Here is a 14,123-nt window from a genome sequence, read left to right as displayed (position 1 = left end):
AAGAATTATTGTACGAGAATTACTGATTTTGGTCGAATTTAAAATTTTGACAAGTCATGGTCAGAATTATATATATTTTCGATCTTATTGATCAAATATATATGCTCAATAAAAATCATTTTATAAATTTATTCTTAAACGAAAGTGATAAATTTTCAAAGCGACTCATGGGCCGGAAACTACCACCTTATTTTGGAGGAAATTAATTCGGCGGGCTTAATAAATTTGATTTTTTATATTTGTCTTGGACCTTTTTTTATTTCAATCAGAAAAGTCGAAAATAACTTGTGTTGAAATTTTCGGTCGGATATAACTTTGATCGAAATTCAGGATGAAAAATAGTCGTTTTCTTATCGGGAACACCGATTTCATCCATGATCTAAAATGCGTCCTAAATTAAGATATAAGAGCATTCCCATTGACATCCTCATATGTTTCCTATCCCTATAATTTAAGGATGTCTTAACTTTTTACCAAAATTGAAGCTTCATCCCAATCCCTAAAATAGAGTTTAGTTTTAGGGAAAAAACCTAAAACCCTATATTTGGGGACTCACTGTACATTCCCATTACCTTTCCTTTCCTTTTTTAGTTTTATTTTTAGATGTAATTGATTAGATAGTAAATGAATGTGAGAGAAAGAAGTAATATAAAAAGAAATATAGGGATGGTGTAAGATAGGAGGGGGAATGAGATGCAGAAGATTTTTAAATTTATGAAGATAATTTTGGGAAATTACTAAATTTAGTAAGAATATAGGGATAGAAATGAGATACTCAACGTGAATGCTCTAAGGACAAGTACCATATTATCACCTAAATGTTTACTACAGTACAAGAAAAATTTGTGAACTATGAAAATTTGTGAAATTTTTTTAATACAAAGCATGTTTCCACTTTCTAAAGGGATGGTGTTTTTTTTTTTTACAGAAAAGGGATGTCTTTTTAAAATGGGATTTGCTCTTATATGTATTATTTCTAAAAATAAAACAAATACTGGAGAATATGTTTTAGGATTTCTTATTTTACTATGTTTGTCTTCAAAATTATTCTTTCAAAAATAAACAAAGGTTAATAGATGCTGAAAAATTTGCACGCATTTTGAGTCTCTTATAAAGTATAGTATCATAATTTTTTTCAAAATTTTCTTTTTTTGAATAAAAGTTTAAACATCAAATTTTTATACGGAGAAAAAAAATTAAAAAATATATTACGAAACTATACTTTAAATGAGTGTGGAAAAATGTGCCAGAAAATAACATAAAAAAACGAGAGGGACGGAGTATACGTGAAAGATATGTCACTATATTTTAGTGAACTTGGGACTAGAGAAAATCAAAAGAATGGGAAATTTAATAGCATGAGTCATTAGGTGAAGCGAAAACAAATCATGTGCCATTTTTCTCTTGCGTAATGCAATAAGAACAAGTGAACAACCTATATATATAAGGTCCGAACTGTTTAAGTTGAAACCGTGGATAGCTGGACATTTCGATACTTAACCGTGGAGAGTCTGGAGACAGAGTTTGACCATTTTTATGAAAATTTGAAAATTTGTCCAAATTTTTGCAGCTCCGTATAAAATTTAGTTATAATTATGAAGTTTGCCCGTAATATAATTATACAGCAAGATACTCCTCTGTTCCAAAATAATAGTCGCTTTGACTTTGTGCACGTAATTTGGGGTGTAAAAAAAAACATACTACTACACAATATTTTTGAAAAAAAATTCTGAATAAAAATTTATCATCTCTATTTTTATTCAGTAAAATAATATGTAGAGATACGTTTTTTTTGCATCTCAAAATACGTGCAAAAAGTTAAAGCGGCTATTATTTTGAATGGAGAGAGTATAATATACTATTACTCTATTAGACTTGTTGTCGTGCGTTGTTTGGTACATTACGGGCCTATTTGGGATGAAGAAGCGGAAGTTTCTTCTGACTTCTATTTTTTGACCCGTTTGTGTAAATAAGTAGAAGCACCTTTAAGAAATTGAGAATACTAACTTTTCTCTCACAACTTCTGTTTCTTTTTCAAATATTTTATTAATTTATTTACTTTTTACTTCTACTCCACTTTTTTAAGCAAGAAATATTTTTTTTAAATTAACTCAAACCGCATTGAGACATTTCTCCATGCCCTCGCATTGCTCCACATATTCAAGCTTCTCGAGTCTTTGATGCGTGGCCAACCATCTTCAGTTGTTGGTCCCGAGGTCCAGTACAGGGAGCACCTTTCAATTTTGATTTGGTCCAGTACCGGGAGTACGTTGCACGTTTGATGTTTGATGGAGATAATAACTAAAATAACCACTAGGACAAAAGATTGAGTCCGAAACTGTGCTTGAAAATTCTACTCCCTCTGTCCCAGTCAATTGTATACGTTTCTTTTTCACTGCTCGACACGCTTTTTAAGGCTCTTATAAAACATAGTTCCACAACTTATTTTTAATATTTTCTTTTTTTGTATAAAAATATAAATGTTATACTTTTATACAAAAAAAGAAAATCTTAAAAATATATCATTAAAGTCCGTGCCGCGCCCCCGTCCCCCAATGTATACTATTGACCGGGACGGAGGGAGTACTTAGTTCTGACACTGACATGACATAGATGCAATAACTGACTGATGTAATCTTGGAAGTACTGAAGTAGAAATAAAGCCACAACAGGATTCCAAAATATTCAACTAGTCAGCTGGCTCATCGTCCGAATTGTGTTTAAATAAGTTTATATCTGCCGAAAGAGAACCATTAATGAGAGAACCTTTAGAACTATTATCATATTTCTATTTCTAGTATTAATTAGTTAGGATTCGGAAATATACTAAAAAAAATGTCTTATTTATATATTATATTTTGAAATTATTTTTAAAACACATAACGATGCATGTATTTAGATTTATAATCTGAAAATCTATGAAAAATTAAGAGTTCTGAACAGAACTTTAGTCTACGGTTGAGCGCGACCATCCACCCAAAATAGTGTAATTTTGTTCGATTTCATATAAATCCTTCGAAAAGCGGTGGAATACCTAATTTGGCTGCCCATTTCATTATTTCAATGCACGCCCTAGTATAATAATATCATGCACCAGAAAAGTTAAAAGCTTGAGATAGAGTTAGTAGCGGTATATATCAAGCTGTAAATATCAAACAGCTCAAAAGATTAGTTTGGTCGAGTTCGTTATAGAACCACTTCAGTACTAGCCCCCGTCTTTTTTCTCGTCTTCTATAAAAATCCAATTTTTATTCAATTATAAAAAATAATTAATATTAATTAAAATTTATATTATTTTTCATGAAATTAATAAATTTAATATATTATTTATCATTAATTTCTTTGAACGGACTAAGAAAATACTTACTAAAAAACCCAGGAGAGTATATAACAGTTAATTTACCAGGCCCATATAGCAGAATACATTGATTGGGCTATGGCCCTTACGAGTTACGACCCACCTCCACTTTATTATTTCTGAAACCTGAAACATTTCCTACTCTGTTTTAATGATTACTCCGGTTCGAATTTTTACAACAAATCTACTACTTTTTGACTCAGAAGTAGCGGTGGAACTAGAGGGGTCTGGCCGTCTGGGAGATGCTAGAGCTCCTCTAACTTCGAAAACAGTATGTATTTATTTAAAGCTTCCGCTAAATTAGTGATATTAATATAATATTATTATTAAGCCCCTGCTGAATTAATATGAATGTTATAGAGATGGCATATACAACAAGATGCTACCAAATTAAAATGTATTGCAAAAGGCTTACTTAATAGAATGGAGACATTTAAATTTGTCTTTATGTTGCATTTGATAAATATCTCAGGAATTACTAACAATTTGTCAGAAGCTTTACAACAAAAAACTCAAAATATTATAAATGTTATGACAATGGTTCGAATTATGAAAATTAAATTGCAGCTATTAAGGGAGGAAAAATGAGAGACATTTTTAAAAATGTTCACTACTATAAAACTTGTTTACTAACATTTTTATTTAACAATTTATTGATCTTATTTTCCAAAAAATGGATAACCGTTTTATACAAGGAAACATAAAGCTACTACTTTGTATTGGCTCTTTGGATTCATTCATTTTCAAGTTTCAATACCTTAAAACTTATCCGCCTTGCACAATTTTATCCAGAATATTTCTCTTTACTAGATCTAGATTTGTTGTCGAATCAGTTAGACAATTTTATGTATGATGTAAGAACGGATAATAGAAGATCTTTCTGTCATGATGGTTAAGACACACCCGTCGCTACTGCTACTGTTGTGATAGTTTTCTCTGCTATGAACACAATCCATATTTATCAGCTTAATAGGATGAGAGATGAATGACCGGATGATAGTATGATGATATATATTGAGAAAATTATTTTTGCAAGTGTGGATAACAAAATATTTCAGCCCTTGATTTTAAACCTATTAATCCGCCACCGCTTAGAACTAATTTTATTCTTTTATAAAACACTTCAAAATACATTTGAGTTAGGTTAGACAGTTTCTTCCTAATACAATTATAGAAAAACAATATATTATGTATAAATTTTACATAAAATATAGGTATTTAACAAATAAAAGAAAGTTAAACAGAATAACTGATTTAAAAAAAAAGTTAAACCGGATAATTGATTTGAAATGATGTGAGTGACAATTTTTACATTTCTCATTCTATTCTTTTTCTTTTTTACATGTACATATTAATATATTATCATCACCGACCTCTAATATTTGTAACACATGCAGAATACCGAAATCACTCGTTTATAATTGTAAAGAAAAAATAGAGTGCAGACGATGCGTTGAGAATCTGAGAAGATCAGATTCGCAGGTGCAGCGTATAATTTTTGATACGGCTCGTTCTTCACGTGTCTAAATACTTGCGCTTCAATCGTTATCCGGTTCATGCTGGCTCTGTATTTTAATATTTTGTTCTGTTTCTGCACTCAGATTAGGTAGGCGTATATCATTTTCAAATTGAATTTTCTAGTGTATACAAATCTCAATTAATTTATAGTTGGATATATACCAAACTTTTATTTATTCATATTGTATTAATAATGATATTTTTTATTACATAAAATGTTTTATTAATTAAAATATTCTATCCAAGTATTAGATAGTTTGTCCATGAACATACTGGTTAGTATTAGTAGTTTGAAACAAGGTTGTTACAAATTTCATTACGCGACATAAGTTTGTTAAAACAAAGTTCGATATAGAGTGTGTCCTAAAACCTAATCCTACCGGGTACCTTCTTTCACTATACTTGTTTCCTTAGTCTCTCAATTATAAGTTTGGTTCAGAAATTGATTTTAAAGTCAGTAGATATTTATGGATTTTCGTGTCAACAAAAGACTTGAACAGTCGAAGTAACAAAGTGAAGATGGGTTTTTTCGATATTCTCCAGCAAGTAGCGATACAAACATATCCAGTTCTAAACTCGAGAAAGCTCCCGGCGATCACTTTTCGTAGGCAAACGTTATTTTGGTTTTGAGAATTTTGGTAATACTTGCTATTGCAACTTTGTTTTTCAGGTATCTTTTCGTTTTTTTGTTTGTTATTTTCATTTTCTGATTTATTTTGAGTGGAATTGCGAAAAAGTGTTGACTTTAATCTTGTTTGTTTGTTTAATCCTTGTGTTTTGTTTGGTTTCGGTGTTTTTGGCAATTTTTCGTGTTACAAATGAGACGCTTCATTGTTCGTTTCACATACGACGAGGTAACCTGACCGATAGCATAGCAGGGGAGGCCGATGATGGCAGTGACGGCGGTTTCGGGACGGGATCCGATTTCAGAAAGGAAAGCGCTAATTTTGCCTTAATTGAGGGCGTAAATTGTGTCTCGTAATTGAAGGCGTTAATTGTGCCTACTAATTGAGGCGTTAATTTTGCCTCGTAATTGAGGGCGTTAATTGTGCCTCTTTATTGAGGGCTTTAATTGTGCTTTAATTAAGGACATTAATATCTTATTATTATGCCTTAATTAAGAGTTTAATTGTCTCAATCATGAGTTATCATGATTGTGGGAATATTTTCATATAATCTGTTAAATATATCGACTTAAATTCTTCTTGTTTCCCTTGTTTTATTTTCAGGATTTTTGGAAGAAGACCGATTTTTCTTTTTGGACATTAAAGTTTTATTGTCTAAATTTCCCCGGTCATCTTGCATGTCCGACGGTTAGATAATAAGCTTTCTTGAATGAAAGAATTATCACGGTGAATTGCCGATACTCGTTGAGATTTATTCTCATTTTAAAAAAAAATAAAAAACAAAAAAAAAACAAAAAGTTCGATACAGTTGTTGGGTTACTTACGTCTACAATGCAACGCAACGCTGAGGTAAATGTTACTGCTTTCATGAACAAAACAAAAAGTTGACTGGAGGGAAATACGAACTCGCGAAAGTAACAACAGCACATGTAAAGGAAATTTATAATCAAAAATTCAATATTTTCCACTCCGGACATATATAAAACCATCTGCACCTCAATTATTAGTGCAGGGGAAAGCTAGCTGGGCACGTAATTTAATATTTAAGTTTTAATAAAAAGAATTGAAATAAATTATAAAATTATATTATATATATTAAATATATCTTAAACAGTAAAATAAAATTATAAAGAAATAAAAAAAGGGCAAAAAATTGTAAGAAACGTAATCCTTCTGTCCCAGCAGTTTGTTTACTTTAAATGTTTGCACGCATTTTGAAACTCCTATAAAATATAGTTATATAACATCTTTTTAATTTATTTTTATCTGAATAAAAATTAAAAGTTAAATTTTTATTTTAAAAAAAATTAAAACAATTATAAAATTATATTTTATAAGAAAAACCAGCCAGGACCGTAATGAGAGAATATTTTAATAGCCGGGCTGCATATAATATCAGTATCATGCTTGCGCATTTGAGTACGTATGTCAGAGTCCACACATCACGTTTATGAGTTTCTTCTGCATCATCCAACCGTTTTATAATATACACAGCTCCCACGCGCGTTATACTCTTAAACAACAGTGAAAAGTCAACAAAACATCACTCTTTGACCTTGATGTAATGACATCTCTTTCGGCTAGCCACTTCTCTATATAAAAGATCGAACTCATTTACACATAACCCACTCATATTTTTCGTGTCCTCGTACTCGTGTCTGTATAAAAGATCGAACTCATTTTACACCCAGCTTATACACGTATTCGGTATGGAAGCGGAGAAGAGAAAGCGAGACGGTGCGGGTGAATCCAGCTCCAAAAGAAGGAAGGAAAAGAAGGGAGAAATAACGGTGACGGATGGCGAGGTGGAGGAGTTCTACGCGATATTACGGAGAATACATGTCGCGGTAACGTATTTGAAGAAAGGTAACGGGAAAGGGTTGTTGAATAACGCGTTTGAGTTGGAAGATTTTGAGAGAGTTGATTGCTTTGAACAACGGAGAGGTGGTGAGAAGAGGTTGCAGTTTGATCTTAATGTTGAACCTGATGATGAAGCTGAGTAGTTTTACGAGGTCAATTTCAGTTTTTTATGTAAATTGATCGGTACTTATTGTATGGAAGTCATATATGAGTACATTTTCAGTGATTTTATTTCTGAGAACTTAGAAAGTAGATGATGGATAATTGAGAAAGATTTCTGATCTTGAGGATAGTTTTCTTTTTTGAAAGAGATTTCGAGATTTCAGTCTAACATAATTGTATAAATTTATTCGGCCTGAATAGTATGTGAAGAACATAAGCCAGATATCGGAATATGGAGACCTGGATAGGTAGAATGCAGAAGCAATATTTCTGATATGTTTCTGCAGTTTGTAAATTGTATAAAAGACGGAAGTGCAAAAGTTGTGACATGAGACTCAAATAGAACGTTCCGATAGTTATATTCCGTGAATCAGACGATCTCTTAGTGTTCGCAATTTGATCTGTAATTTTAGTATCTTTTGGTTGTGGTAGACAAGCAAGCACATAGTCTCGTGAAAAGTGTTTGTTTGGTTTGTTGTGATGTCAAAGTTTGTGACTCAGGAGAACGAAATACAAAGAGGCGATCGAGTTTAGCAATGAGAAACGGGGCTAAAACGACACAAAAGAGTGTGAAATGCATACAACGGGATGATGCCAAATTTAACAACTCACGTTGGACTTTATTACACAATCACTTGTACTTTCCAATCTTTCTTTGGTTTTATATCATAGGTCGGAATAAAACTCGTCTTATAATTCATCAGGGACAGCGAGAAATCTTTCTTTAGTAGTAGTGCTTGCGCCTTTGAGTACGTATGTCAGAGTTCTCACATCACGTTAATGAGTTTCCTCTGCATCATCCAAATCACCGTTTTATAATATACACCGCTCCCACGCGCGTTATACTCTTAAAAAACAATGAAAAGTCAACAAAACATCACTCCTTGAAGTTGACCTTCATGTTGTGACATCTCTTTCGGCTAGCCACTTCTCCATATAAAAGATTGAACTCATTTTACACATGCTCTCTCAGTCCCGGTCAATTGTATACGATTTTTTTTTTGGGATGTCTCATTATTTGTATACATACTCAAAATAGTAACTTTTTATAATATAAAACATTTTTACATAACTACTTTCTTCCACTATCTCTATTCTATAATAATAAAAACACTATTATACCCACTACTTCCCTCCACTATCTCAAATCTATTATTAAAAATAAATGGGTCCCACCATTTTACCTACTTTTCACCTAACTTTACTTATTTTTTACACTTTTTCTTGGTCTCCGTGTCCCAACTATTTGTATACAACCAGTTGGGACGGAGAGAGTACTCATACTATTATTTTTTTTGTCCTCGTACTCGTAACTCAGAGATTTTTGTGATGGAAGCGGAGAAGAGAAAGCGAGGAGACAGTGCCGGCGAAGCCAGCTGCGAAAAATTGACGGAGACGAAAGGAGAATTAACCGTGACGCGGGATGGCGAGGTGGAGGAATTCTATGCGATATTACGGAGAATACATGTTGCAGTAACCTATTTGAAAAGAGTAATGCTACATGCACATAAACCCCTACACAATTCTTTCACACAATGACGTGGCAGAGCCACCTGCGCATAACAGTATTGGGCCTTGTCGGTCATTAATTTTGTATACAGCTTTTCTTTTTGATATTCTTTTTAGTTCACTTGCAAAATGTTACATTTAGTTTTTATTTTTCTTATACTTTTCATTTTTTATATTTAATGATTGTATAATTTTTATATTATTTACTTTTCACTTATATTATTTAGTTTTTACATTTAATATTTGTTGAGTTTTATATCTAACTTTTTATAAAAAATTCACAAAAAATAAATTTTTTGTTTTTGTCACCCACTATGCTTGTACATATATATATATTTTATTTTCATTTTCTTATTTGAAAATTGAAATTGATTTGATGTTTAGTGTGCTTACAAAAAGGTTATTTTTATTTTTTCAACTTCTTATACTTTTCACTTTTATTATTTATATATTTTCTATATTAACACTTTTATATACACAAAGGTACTTTTTATTTTTTCAACTTCTTATACTTTTCACTTTTATTATTTATATATTTTCTATATTAACACTTTTATATTACTTTTTATATTTAACACTTTTATATCTAACCTTTTATATCAAATTTTTTTAAAAAAAAACAATCTTGTACTCTTGTCGGCCACGATACTTGCATTTATAAAAAAGTTATCTTTATTTTTTCAACCTCTTACATTTTTAACTTTTTTTATTATTTATATCTTTTTTATATAATTTATTTTTCATTTAATACTAGTTATAAATTCTTTTAAAGTACGTTGAATAGATGTCTAATTTCTTTTATCAATTTCTCAAAAAGTTTAATTTTATTTTAAAAATTACAAATATGAATTATAATTACTACTAAATAAAGAAGTATAATTTCACTTAAAAGAAAAGTAACAAAAACTTGTAAAGAAGCCGGTGTCTTTCTAACTTCTGATGTTTGAGCTCCCCGCAAAACAAATCGGTTTCTTCCTCTTCTTCCTCTGCTAATAGAGCTACGCAAAATATCCACAAAGTTTAACATTGCATTATCATCGCATCCAGGTATGATATCTATATCCCGATTTATTTATTTTGTATATTATTGAATATGTTTCATTAGCTCTGTATATGTTTCATTAATGGATTGTTAAGCTCTGTTATTGTGAAGCTATGTTCATATAAATCTACATGTATATGTTAAGCTCTATTGTGTATTGTTAAACTCTATTGTATATTGTTAAACTTTATTTATATATTTTGAAATACAGAATGGAATGGGATAAATCTACAACAAACACAAAATTAGTAGAAGAACCTAAAGCTGGAATGTTTTTTGATTCCTGTGAACAAGTCCTCCAATATTATGAAAGTTATGCTAAACAAGAAGGTTTTGCTGTGTTTTCACGGACATCAACCAAAGGGGAAGGAAATAAAATATACAAAACATTGTCATGTTGTAGAGAAGGTCAGAGAGTTTCTAAATCAAAAAATTAGTTTCGTATGAAGCCATCTGCTAGGACAAATTGTAAGGCAAGAATAAATATTATTATTGGACCTGATGGAGGTTGCATAGTGAATTCTCTTGAGCTGAAGCATAATCATGTATTGAGTCCAGAAAAATCTCGATTTTACCATTGCAATAGAGCTCTAAATCCACTTATCAATAGAAAACTTGAACTTAATGATGTAGCAGGGATTAGACCTAATAAGAGTTACAGGTCTATTGTGGTAGAAGCAGGGGGGACCACAAAATGTGCCTTTTAATGAAAAAGATTGCAGAAATTTTCTTAATCAGGTAAGACGTTTAAGACTTGGTGAAGGTGATGCCAATGCCATCAACAAATATTTTCTCAAGATGCAAGCTAACAATTCAATTTTTTTCTACATCATGGATTTGGATGAAGCAGGTCAGTTAAAAAATCTATTCTGGGCTGATGCAAGAAGTAGGGTTGCATATGAAGAATTTGGTGATGTTATTACCTTTGACACAACATATTTGACCAATAAATATGACATGCCGTTTGCACCATTTGTGGGAGTAAATCATCATGGACAATCAATCTTACTTGGTTGTGGGCTGGTTGTGGGTTAATCTCAAAGGAGGATAGTGTAACTTTTAGTTGGTTGTTCAATGCCTGGCTTACGTGTATGTCAGGTCGTGCACCAAAAGCCATCATCACGGATCAAGATAAAGCTATGCAAATTGCTATTGCGGAAATATTTTCAGAAGCTCGGCATAGATGGTGCTTATGGCATATAAAGAAGAAGTTGTCAGAAAAGTTGAAGGGTTATGAAGAGTATGATTCTATCAAATTTTTTCTGAAAAATGCGGTGTACAATTCCCTAAGTAGAGATGAATTTGAGGAAAGTTGGAATAATATGATTGAAAGGTTTGAGCTCCAAGATAATGAGTGGTTAACTGGACTATACATTGAGAGGTGTCGTTGGGTGCCAATTTATGTGAAGGATATTTTTTGGGCTGGTATGTCTACTACACAACGTAGTGAGAGTATGAACTCATTTTTTGATGGGTATGTCAACTCAAAAACAACTTTAAAGCAGTTTGTAGAACAATATGACAATGCACTTGCAAGTAAAGTGGAGAAGGAGAATCAAGAAGACTTCAACTCGTACAACTCAATGTATCCATGCATTACAGATTATGAGATGGAGAAACGGATTCAGTCTCTTTATACAAATTCAAAGTTTAAAGAGTTTCAGCAAGAATTGAAAGGAAAACTTTATTGTGAAGTTTTTCCAATCCAAAATGATAGCTCAAAGTACGAAGTTGTTGAAGATTGTAGGTTTGGTGAAAAAAGAAGGCATGTGTCTTATAAAGTAGACTTTAAAGAAGTTGATGGGGAAGTCATCTACAACTGTAAGTTGTATGAATTTAGAGGAATATTGTGTAGACACGCAATTTCAGTTTTGATTCACAAAAGAGTTTATGAGATTCCTTCTAAATATATCATGAGTAGATGGAGAAAAGATATAAAAAGATGTCATACTCGGGTGAAGATAAGCTACAATACTATGGCAGTGAACATAGAGACACAAAGATTTGAAAAGATGTGTGAAGCTTTCTTTAAGGTCGCTAAGATGGCTATGGATAGTGATTCAAAGTGTGAAAAAGTGGTGGAATGGACAGGTAAACTGAAGAATTTTTTTGATGATCATACCAGTTCTGATGCTGCTCAACCTTGTGTAAATGATGGTGGAACAACAATTGGTACTGAGACATTAAACAATGACCATCCAAACATAATTGATCCTGTGATTGTTCGAGGTAAAGGTCGTTCCCCAACCAATAGAAAAATATCCAGGGTTGAGAAAACCATCACAAAGAAAAAAGGAAGTAAAAAGAAAAAAGTTGAGAAAACAGGGCAGGTATGAAATCTAAAATTATTGCACATGTATTATTATTAATTATTATTTTGCTCATTTTGTAGTAATGTTTATGTTTTATCAGGACACATCTTCCAAATCCTCTCAAAATATTTTTGAGCTACAAAACTCAAATGATTTTCAGATACCAGAAAATCAAAGAAAAACTTATCAGGTATTTACTTCTACCTAATTATTCATTTTTTGTAAAAAAATCCAAGTATTTATGAAATATTAAGTTATTTTTTAATTTTAAATTTTGCAGGAGCATTTAAGTACTTTGGAAAAAAGTACCTACAATCATGAGCATCACTTACCTAGTAGTGATGATTTTGTTTCTGCACCATTCTCTTATTATACTCCTCAGGTTGGCTTTGAGGTATAAAATTTGTTTACAGTAGGATTATAATATTTTATTTTAGTTAAACTGTTTATATTAATTTAATTTTGTATATATTATCAGGTAATTCCTCACTGGAGTCATGATCAAGCTACAACAATTCCAAGTCATTTGGCAGGAACACATATGAGCATCCTATCTTCATTTAGTAGAAATCAAGGAGAACAGAAATAATGAATGAGAAGTTGAATATTTATGAATGTACTCTTTTGTTATTTGACCTAGTCTGTGAAGATTTGATAATTTTGATTTGAAGACAAATATGTCATGATTGTTATGGAGATATATTTTATAATTATTTAATCAGTTATTTCATTGTTATATTTTAATTTGTTGTTTCTTTCGTATTAACTAAGATTCTTATATTATTATGCACATTTTAAAGTTGAGTTTAAATATTTAATTTAAGATTTTAGATAATTTATGCTTACGTAATAGTTGAAAAAATAAAAATAATATTTTATATGTGAATTATGTAAATACACCTAGAGGGGGGTGAATAGGTGTAAATGGCTAACTCTTTCAATTTTAAACTTTTACCGAATATTTCAGCTTACTGTTTTCAGATCAAGTGTGATTATAGCAGGCTATTATGCAAAACAGTAAAGTGCAGAAATGTAAATCAAACACAAGCAATTTTAGTCAGGTTCGACCCCTATGTCTAATGGTCTACGTCCTGGTCCCTTACCAACTTGGTAAGAGAATATATTATTACTGAAAATTCCAACAATTACAGAATAATAATATATCTCCCTTTACCCAGTCACCTAAAGCAACTTGCTGAAACCTTGAGCAGACAGAAAACAGCTCGACACTTAGCCCCCTGTGCACCTGTTCTTGAACCTCTGAATTCCTTGAGCTTCCCTCCTTGAATTCACCTTGTTCCTCGAACCTTAGCACCTCAGACCTTGTGAAGACTAATTCTATCTAACTCCCCCTTTGTTCTATACTTAGAACCCCGCTAGCTTTAGTGACTAATCAAATACAACTTTGAACAAAAATGAGAGATTACAACTCAAACTATACTCTCTAATAAGATATGAATTGAATACACAATATAAGCTCAGAAGAGATTGAGAATGTTTTCAAGATCGTGAGTTGTTAACTATACTTGAAAACAGCAAGCCGTATATATACTGAAAAATACAACGGCTAGTTAAACTAATCCTCCATGAACGTTGGTGAACGTTGCTGGTGGTTTAATCAAACGTTAAACTCCATAAGAATAGTAGACTGAGCCAAAAAGAACGTTTGAGGCATCAGTCCCTACAATTATGGGATAAGGAAGTGTGTTTTGAAAAGATAAGTTTAACTTGTAACA

At 31.7% G+C, this 14,123-nt stretch overlaps 2 protein-coding genes across 2 annotated transcripts; both read left to right on the top strand.

The window, feature by feature from the left end:
* The first annotated feature begins 7,211 nt into the window (after positions 1-7,211).
* LOC108201891 (protein NIM1-INTERACTING 2) lies at positions 7,212-7,505 on the top strand. Its single transcript, XM_017370227.2, has one exon. It carries the CDS (start codon positions 7,212-7,214, stop codon positions 7,503-7,505), a length of 294 nt encoding a protein of 97 aa, XP_017225716.1.
* A 3,401-nt stretch (positions 7,506-10,906) lies between these two features.
* On the top strand, positions 10,907-12,976 carry LOC108201408 (protein FAR1-RELATED SEQUENCE 5-like). Its single transcript, XM_064085380.1, has 5 exons — positions 10,907-11,105; positions 11,174-12,405; positions 12,488-12,577; positions 12,668-12,781; positions 12,866-12,976. Exons 1-5 carry the CDS (start codon positions 10,907-10,909, stop codon positions 12,974-12,976), a joined length of 1,746 nt encoding a protein of 581 aa, XP_063941450.1.
* Positions 12,977-14,123: the final 1,147 nt, after the last annotated feature.

This window comes from Daucus carota, chromosome 9 (assembly GCF_001625215.2).
Source record: "Daucus carota subsp. sativus chromosome 9, DH1 v3.0, whole genome shotgun sequence".
NCBI classification, from domain to species: Eukaryota; Viridiplantae; Streptophyta; class Magnoliopsida; order Apiales; family Apiaceae; genus Daucus; species Daucus carota.
The sequence above is the reverse complement of the archived record's forward strand: the minus strand, read 5'-3'. Positions and strand labels throughout refer to the sequence as shown.

Bases quoted from the DNA above. Each gene is read 5' to 3' on its own strand.
- LOC108201891 (XM_017370227.2), top strand. From the start codon at position 7,212: ATGGAAGCGGAGAAGAGAAAGCGAGACGGTGCGGGTGAATCCAGCTCC.
- LOC108201408 (XM_064085380.1), top strand. From the start codon at position 10,907: ATGGATTTGGATGAAGCAGGTCAGTTAAAAAATCTATTCTGGGCTGAT. The intron at 11,106-11,173 runs GTTAATCTCAAA...CGTGTATGTCAG, and splicing joins TGGTTGTGGGCTGGTTGTGG to GTCGTGCACCAAAAGCCATC. The intron at 12,578-12,667 runs GTATTTACTTCT...TAAATTTTGCAG, and splicing joins ATCAAAGAAAAACTTATCAG to GAGCATTTAAGTACTTTGGA.